At 59.5% G+C, this 9117-nt stretch overlaps 1 protein-coding gene across 1 annotated transcript; it reads right to left on the bottom strand.

Moving 5' to 3' along the window:
- Nucleotides 1–7451: 7451 nt before the first annotated feature.
- LOC142821237 (ribonuclease homolog) lies at nucleotides 7452–7886 on the bottom strand. The gene has a single exon (XM_075912083.1). It carries the CDS (start codon nucleotides 7884–7886, stop codon nucleotides 7452–7454), a length of 435 nt encoding a protein of 144 aa, XP_075768198.1.
- Between the last annotated feature and the right edge of the window lie 1231 nt (nucleotides 7887–9117).

The raw sequence follows: 9117 nt of genomic DNA, 5'->3' as shown, positions 1-9117 counted from the left end.
GGTTAGTGTCTGGGTGTGTCTAAGGGGGGAAGAGCCCCGCCCTGAGGATCATGGCTCCTGCAGGAGAGCCCCACTGGGACAGGAATTGGCAGGAGGGAGGATTCAACCAAACCCACAATGTCGGCCTGGTGAGACCTGCCCTGGCCTTGTGCAAAGCCCGGCTCTGTGACCCGGCGAACCCCCGGACTGTCTCACCTCTGGGGTGTGTCGCACGCAGGCTGGGGAGGCAGCTGGGAGAGGCAGGGACGCTTTGCACAATCATGCAGATTAGGTACGGTACAGCGAGACCCTGCCAAGAGCAGGGGCAGCCAGGGACTGGGACGTTCTGTCTCTGATCAGCAAAACAAGACCACACGCAGCCAGGAAACTGACGCCCAGGCACCAACTTTACCTAGACCCTGAGTAGCAGGATGGGCCGACCAGGCACCTCACCCCACACGTCACCCATTGGTAAGCGACCAAGTCTGACTCTGACGTACGATGGGCTCAGTGAGAAAAATTGATGGGGGGAAGGGAGCAGGATGGACCCACAGCTCCTGCCGTTGTAACTAGAAGTGACGGGAATGATGGGATGTCTGAGGGGAGGTGGGGGATGGGTACTAACCTCTCCCCTGTGTGTGTGGAGGGGGGGGCTGGGGAGCACAGGGAGCTCTGGGATATCTGAGGGGAGGTGGGGAATGGGTACTAACCTCTCCCCTGTGTAAGAAGGGCTGGGGGGGCACAGGGAACACTGGGGTGTCTGAGGGGAGGTGGAGGATGGATTCCAACCTCTCCCCTGTGTAAGGTGGGGCTGGGTGGGGCACAGGGAGCACTGGGTGGGGAATTCTGGATTGCCTGAAGGGTGCAGGGCAGCTCCGACAGCCCTCTTGTGACCAAAACCACAACGACTGCCTGGTCAGGCCCTGTCCTGGCCTTGTCCAAACCCTGGCTCTCTGACAGGGCAAACCCCAGTTCTGTCTCAAGTGCGCGTCATGCACAAGCCAGGCGGACGGAGCTTGGAGAGGCAGGGACACTTTGCACAGGTGCAAGCAGGAGCTAAACTCCTGCCTGCTATGAGCCAGCCTAAGGAGAGAGCTGCCCGGGGGGTGGGAGTGCTCACTCCAGTTGGGTAGCTCTGCAGAATAATTAACTGTTAACTGTTGATATGTAAATACAGCTCAGGCCAGGAGGGGGAAGCAATCCGGGGTGTGTTTCTGGAAATCCAATTCAGCCGGGGCTGGTGGAGGATCCGTGGGGAATGGAATGTGCTGTATCGTAGCTCAATTGGGCTGTTGTGGGGTCACAAATCAAGCGACCCCGAATGTGGGAACTGTGACACCAGTGCTTGCAGGAGAGACAGCATCATTGGAAGAGGTCTCAGATGAACAAGCCCCCCACCCCTTCCAGAGATGAGTGTATGGAGCTGGGGGGAAAGTGTTTGAGTCAGCCTGCTCCTGCCAGCCAGGTGTGAGCTGCAAGACTGGTCCAACCTGCCTCTTTCCTCCTTGTTTTAAGGACAGATTTAAAGCACACTCCAGCAGGAGTCTTTTTGCTAGTCCAGTGGGAACTGAAATCTTGCAGGTCTAGGTGGTGGCTAAAGAGTTGAAATCTCTGAGGGTAGGTCTACACTACAAAGTTCATTCGAACTAACAGCCATTAGTTCAAATGAACTTTCATAGGGGCTACACATGCAAACCGCTAGTTCGAATTTAATTTAATTCGAACTAGGGGAGCGCTTTATTCAAACTAGGTAAACCTCATTCTACGAGGACTAACGCCTAGTTCGAATTAAGTAGTTCGAATTAAGGGGTGTGTAGCCACTTAATTCGAACTAGTTGGAGGCTAGCCCTCCCCAGCTTGCCCTGGTGGCCACTCTGGGCCAAACCAGGAGAACTTCTTCTGCCCCCCTCCCGGCCCCAGAGCCCTTAAAGGGGCACAGTCTGGCTACGGTGCTTGTGCCGTTTGCAAGCCTGCCAGCACCCGCCCAGCAGACCCTGCACCTGGCACAGAATGAGACAGCTACTCGCTGCTACCCAGACCTCCGCCTCTTCCCAGGACCAGGCTGGCGGCTCCCAGGAGCCTGCCTGCAGCCACAAAAAGCAGGCACCCGCCTGGTATAGTGCTGAGATCGTGGACCTCATCGAGGTTTGGGAGGAGGCCTCCAACATCCACAATCTCCGCACTAGGCAAAGGAATGCTGCCGTCTACAGCCACATGGCTGACAGCCTGGCCACCAGAGGCCACATGCGGACCCGGGAGCAGGTCCACTGCAAAATAAAGGACCTGCGGCAGGCCTACTCCTACTCCAGGGCCTTCCGCCCAGGGGTCGACCCATAGGCATGCCCTCACTTCGAGGCCCTGGACCACACCTTGGGGGCTCACACAGTTCATGCTCCCTGGATGGTGATTGACCCCGGGGCAGAGGGACCCGTCCTTAACACGGAGGAGGAGGAAGCTGGGAGCCAGGAGCCTTCAGGGAGCCTGCCCAGGACCCAGGACCCCCGAGGCACCCCACAGAGCACATCAGCTGTGTCATCCGAGGCCGGGGAGGGCTTCACATGTGAGTGCCATCATGCTCCCCTTATGTGTATAGGAGGTGTGGGGGGAGAGAGAGCACAGGGACCGTGCGCCTGGGCCTTGCCCACCATGGACCAGCATCTGGGTGTCATGCAGGGGCCCTGGCCCATTCCCCACATGCCGACTTCACCTTGCAGAGGGGGGCTGGTTTTCACCCACCCTGTCCCCAGGGAGAACTGACCACTGCTCTTGTTTCACCACAGCCACAGCACCTGGGACTGCAATGCGCACCACCCTGCCTGCAACAGCCACCCGCACCTGGGCCAGCAGGTGCTCCAGGAACCAGGAGGAGTACCAGCGGCAGCACCTGTGGCTACTGGAGCACCATCTCCGTACCCAGGACCTCTGGGTCCAGGAGGACTTGAGGCTGTAGCAGCAGAGCTTGGAGGCGCTAGAGAGGCGGGGCTGTGCCCTCAGAGGTCATCTCTAGACCCTGATGGACAGGTTCCTGCCTCCTCCTGCTCTGGCCCCTGTGGCCGCCCCAGCTCTTGCTCCTCCTCCCACCCCTGCTCTCCCTCCCACTTCCTCCACAACCCCCGTCCCTCCTGCTCCACACTCCACACCTACTCCCCTCCAACGACCCCACACCCACAGTGTTGTGAGATGGGAGAGTCAGCAAGACCCCCAACCCTGAGCTTTCCCTTTCCTTCCTCCCCTTCCTCCCCCTTCCAGCTCCCTCCTCCCAGGTTTCCCCCTCCTCTCTTCCACCCTCACTCCTCCCTCCCTCCACCCCAGTTATATAAACTAAAAAGAGATTTTTGTTGGCAAAACAGGTGTCTTTATTTAACATTAAGAAGAGAGGTTGGGGGAGAAAGGGGAAGGAGGGGAGGGTGCAACAAGTCCCCAGTGGGGCATGCAGGGAGAGTTCAGTCTTCCTCCTCCACCGGGAAGCTCTCCCACAGGCATTCCCGGATCTCAACGGCCCCCCGCTGGGCCACCCAGACGGCGGAGGTGCAGGGCTGCACGTACTGGCCAGCCATGCGGTCAGCCTCAGCCATGAAGGCTGGCAGTAAAGCCTCCCCCTTCTGTTTGCATAAATTGTGCAGCACACAACATGCTCCAACCACGGGAGGGATGTTGTGCTTGGCGCGGTTGAGGCAGGTGAGGAGTCATCTAAATAGGACTTTCAGTCGGCCGAAGGCCCCCTCTACCACAATGCGAACCCTGGTGAGCATGGCATTGAAGGCCTGCTGGGAGGGGTTGAGGTGCCCCGTGTACAGCTTCATCATCCTGGTGTCTGGGAGTGTTAGTTCCCTGGCACTGCCCCATGCCCCACTCCTGGAAGCGACCCCTGCTACGATTCTGGCTGCTGCGGGTGGCGTGAATTACGGCCGGGAGAGACCAAACCCTCCCGTGCGGGGCACTTTTGCCTCCTCCCCCCCATTTTCCCTGGGGTGGCCCATTCCCTCCTTGCAGCCCTCCTCCCCCCCAGACCAGTGGCCGGTGAGTGCCATACCTGCATGAGCACTGCTCCGATGGTGGATTTCCCCACACCGAACTGGTCCCCGACGGATCGGTAGCTGTCCGGCGTGGAAAGCTTCCACAGGGCGATGGCCACACGTTTCTGGAGGGGGTTGGTGGGCCTCATGCGAATGTCCCATCACTGCAGAACAGGGCTGAGCCACTCGCAGAGCTCCAGGAAGGAACTTCATCCTGAAGTTCTGGGTCCACTAATAGTCTCCGCAGCGCTCCAGGACGATGCGATCCCACCAGTCACTGCTGGTGTCCAGACGCCAGATGCGGCGGGGCACGCTGGTGTCTGGGCGCTGCTGTGGCTCCTCCATGACCCCCAGGGAGGCCAGGGGGAGAGGTGGGGCACTGACATGCACCAGATGGTGCTAGGCAGCCTCCAGCCATTGCTGGCAGGCTTGCAGCAACAAGTCAAAAAACTGCACCAGCATGCCCAGGGCGAGCTCTGGCTCCATGATGCCAACTGTGGCGATGTTCCCAATGGGAACCACCGACACAGGCAAGCAGAGAGAAAAATGCTTTGCTGTCCCTCAGCGAGGTAGGCAAACAAGCGGAACCAGCTGTCCAGGGAGGTCCCTTTAAGAACGAGCCTCAGATAGCCTCTGACAGCAGCCACACAAAGCAACTACTGACCTGATGCCCTGCCGGAACCAGTGTCAGCTGTCCTTAAATGCAACCCAGAGTCCAATAAGTGTGGATGCGCTATTTCAAATTAGGAAAATGCTAATTTGAATTAGTTTTTGGGTCTAGATGCGTTATTTTGAATTAGCTTAACTAATTCAAAATAAGTTCATTCGAATTAGCACTGTAGTGTAGACATACCCTAAGAGCTGAAGTCACTGGCTTGTCCTGGAGCCAGAACTCTTACAGCCAGCCGAGCAGCTGGCAGAAGGGACTGGCAGGTGGCCAGTACGAACAAGAGCAGGCAGCCAGCAGGGCGGCTGGTGGGAGTGAGCAGTGGGCAGCCGGTAGGAGTAGGGGCAGGTGTTCAGTGGAGTGGCTGGTGGGAGAGACCGGGGGGCAGCCAGTGAGAGCGGCAGCAGGTGTTCAGTGGGGCGGCTGGTGGAAGCAACCAGTGAGTGCCCAGTAGGAGCAGCGGCAGGCAGCCCGCAGGGCGGCTGGTAGGAGTTACCGGTGCGCAGCTGGTAGGAGCAGCAGCAGGGAGAACAAGTGGACCACAGGAGCAGCACAAAGGTGGCATGGCCTCAGGCTCCAGGAGTGGAGTCATCACGATGATGTGTCAGGGTCTGTGCTTAGAGCTGTAAGTGGGGCGTTTGAAGTGGGGTACGGAGAAAGTTCAGGTAAGTGAATGGATCCCTTCTCTTGGTGGACTAGTGAGACTGAGAGGCAAAAGACATTGCTCAATCCATTTGAGCTGGGACGGTTCCTTGTGGGGGAGGGCTATGGACTCTGTTGTGGGATTTTCCCAAGTTAATGCCATGTGACTTATCTCTCTTTCATTAAAAGTTTCTTTTCTACGCTCAGACTCTGTGCCTGCGAGTGGAGAAGCATTGCGTCTCAGAGGCGCCCATGGGCATCCGAAGTTCCCAGGCTACTGGGTGGGGGCTCGAGCCAGTTCTGTGTGATATGGACCTCTAGATATTGAATCCGGCCCTGGTTGTTGCCGGCCCTACCTGCCAGAAGGGTCACACAAGCATGCAAATTGGGCATCGTACAAGAAGACGGAATAGGCTGGGACCGGACTGTTCTATCTCTGATCAGTAAAACAATGCCACTCGCAGCCAGGAAACTGCCACCCAGGCACAGAGTTGGCAACACTCTGAGTAGCAGGATGTCCCCCAAGGATGGGCTGTCCAGATACCTCAGCCAACACATGACGAATTCCTAAGTGACGAGGACTGGCTTTGCTATACAATGTGCTTAGTGAGAAGACTCGACGGGAGGGAGGGATCAGGATGGACCCACAGTTCCTGCCCTTTTAACTAGAAGTGACGGGCCCTTCACACCGGCGACCCCAGGGACTGGCATCCCGACTGGTGGGAATCCAAAGGACCACAACCTCCCGCTGGGTACTGTGGGCAGCAGACGGGTGGAGTGTAAGTGAACGAGGCTTAATCGTTGTATTCTAGTAGAGCTTCTAGGAATTGCTTTGCCATTGCTTTGCGCTGGGTTAATTGCTTTCCCATTGACGGTATTTAAGGCTTAACTTGTCTAGGAATTGTTTTTAGGGCTTCTTAAACTTAAACAACTGTGTTAATTGCTTCTTGCTGGCAAGAAATATAAAAGTAGTTCAGTCTCTCTGGAGCGTCCTGGTTCCCCTTGGATCTAAAATAAATTGAACCATGCAGCAAGGGAAGATGTTCAGACAAATTATAACCTCTCCCCTGTGTAAGGAGGGCTGGGTGGGGCACAAGGAATGCTGGGGTGTCTGAGGGGAGGTGGGGGATGGGTTATAACCTCTCCCCTGTGTGAGGTGGGGCTGGGTGGGGTACAAGGAACACTGGGGTGTCTGAGGGGAGGCTGGAGATGTGGAGGTGAAGGGGGGCCATGGGGAACAGAGGATCTCAGGGGGTCGCTCGTGAAATTTCTGGGGAGCCAGGGCCGAGGTGGAGGTCTCTAAGTGAGGTTTTGGGCCTTAGAGGGACGGACCTCCAGGCTTTGGCAGGAAGTGGCCACATCTCTGGGCACTTTGCCCCAGTTTGACTCACTCTGGGAGCTCCAGACAGATTCTCCCCCCACTTCCCGGGCTCCTGTGGCAGAGATGCCCCACTGGGGGCCAATGAGTCTTGTGAGCGGGGCGCACCACAGAAGGTGCCTAGGGTGAAATGCCCCTGGCTCTTCCCACACAGCACGTGGCAGGCCCTGGCCCTGACCACAGGATGAGCCATGATCCCCTTCCCTCTGGGACCCCAGAACCCTGCCCCCCCCCCCACACACAGACTCACCCCTCATGCTGCATGCACAGGGAAGGGTTTTATTGCCAGGAGCAGCGAGAAAATTCAACAAAGCGGCAGCTTCCCCCAGGATCAGCCCCTCAGCCCGTGGGAGACGGAGGGGAAGAGGCTGTGTGGGGTAATGGGCACAGCAGGGGGTGGGGTGGGGAAGGGTAGCCAGCCAGAGTGCAAGGGAATTTTGCTCTGCCCTGGGACACTGACATGAGGCCCCCAAGGCACATTCCTGGGAGATTTCAGAGTCGCTCAGTGGGCGCTGAGGGTCTCTGTGCCAGTGGGGGAATGGGTTCCAGGCAAGTCACTGGTGAGAGGGGCTGGGAACCGGGCCCTAGCATGGGAACCCCCCACAGAGCCGGGCACCCAGCCCCTGGGATATGTGGGCACAACATGCTCCGCGGGGGACTCATGCCAGTGGGACAGGGACAGGGCAGAACCCACGGGCAGGGCAGAGGCTGCCCGGGAGCAAAGCGGGGTGCAGGGGATCCTCTCCCAGCCCTCTGCCCATGTCTGGCTCTACACAGTTCCCAGGATGTCCACAGGCTCCCCGCCACGGCAGGCCACGCGGATCCTGCTTTTCAGGGACAGAGGCCAGGATCCTCCGAGACCACCACCTAAGGCCATGCGGCAGGTGGTGGTGGGGATGCGGTTCCTGCTGACACACGTCCTGGCTGGGGGCTGGGACCCGTCCCCACAGCGGCAGAGGCTGGCGAGCTGGCTGGGATCGGTGTGTACGAAGATGAAGGGGCGTCTCGCAGTGCCAGGCAGGGAGCGCCACTGCCGCATGAGGTAGTCGCAGTACTGCTGGCCGGGTGGGGGTCTGCTCCTGGGGAAATCCACGTGCCTGGCCACGAATTCCTGGGCACTGCGGGATGCAAATAACCAGGCCAGGCCGGCCGGCAGCAGGGCCAGGAGCAGCAGGAGCGTGGGGCGGAGTTCCCCCGGGGCCATGTCGTGTGCCTGGACCCACCTGCCATGGGGAGAGGGGGAGATGGATGGAGACAGTGTGGGGCCGGATCTGCCTGCTCTCTATCCCTCCACCCCAAAGCTGCCCCAAATACTCCAGAGCAGGTGGGGTATCTCCGGCCCAGGATCCAGCCCTCAAAACTTAGAGCTGCCCCAACATCGGGGAACCCAAACTAGCGCTCCAGACCCCGCAACTCCCACACCATCCCCTATGGACTCCCAGGCTGTGCTGAGAGCGTCTTTCTCCTCTACGCCCAAATGGCACCCAAACCCGCTGGAGATCTGGCTGCTGTGGGGTCAGAGTCTGAACAAACCCCTCCTTTCCAGAGAGCATGTAGAAGCTCTTCTGCCTGGCTCTGTCTGCTCTAACCACTAGGACACACTACCTCTTCCCCAGCAGACAGGATCTCCCTCCACTCACCAAGTCCTTGTGTCTGTGCTGGCGCCGTATCCGACCTGCACCTCCTCCTGATCCAGCTGCCCGGCCCGGAGTGAGATATATAGAGCCCGGCCGGGTGTGGGGGAAGAGGAGTGGGAGGGGAAACTGAGGAATCTCTCGGATCAGCAGGGCGGCCTGGGCTCTGCCCATTTGGAGAGCAGCCAGACTGGCCGGGCAGAGGTGGGAACAGGCAGCGCAGGCCCTGACACACAGGTGGGCTGCACCGAAACGTCAGCGATGCGGCTCCTTGAGGGGGCTGAGCCTGGGGGCCTCCCTGCCAGCTCTGAGCAGGTGACATGGACGGTACCTGGTGCCAGCTGGCCAGGGGCCGCAGGCCCGCCCTGGGCTAGAGACATGAGCTACAGCTGCCCTGCAGGGGCTGCACAGACGGAGGGGGCCTTGGCCAGTGGCAGGGCCGCTCCAAGAGCCCCATTCCCCACCCAGCGGGGCCCTACTCCAGCCCCACCTCCTGCCACAGAGAGACTCCGACCCATCGCTGGGGCACAGAGGGGAGGGGAAACTCAGCGGCAGGGCCGGGGGGGGTGGACGCCCATCGGCCCCCTGCCAGCGTCATAGGCAGGGCCCTCGGCTGCTGGCCAGGGTAGCTCCCACAGCCTGTGGGGAGAGCACCAGGCCAGGGGAGTGGACCCAGCCCAGCCCTGACTCACGGCCGCTCCCCGTCCTCTTGGCCTGCTGGGCTCCTCCACCCACCGCCTTGCCAGCCCAGCGAGGGGCCTGATGGGAGAAGGGGGGGAGACAGGCGGCTGGCACTACTGG

The sequence above is a fragment of the Pelodiscus sinensis genome, chromosome 30 (assembly GCF_049634645.1).
Source record: "Pelodiscus sinensis isolate JC-2024 chromosome 30, ASM4963464v1, whole genome shotgun sequence".
NCBI lineage: Eukaryota > Metazoa > Chordata > Testudines > Trionychidae > Pelodiscus > Pelodiscus sinensis.
The sequence above is the reverse complement of the archived record's forward strand: the minus strand, read 5'-3'. Positions and strand labels throughout refer to the sequence as shown.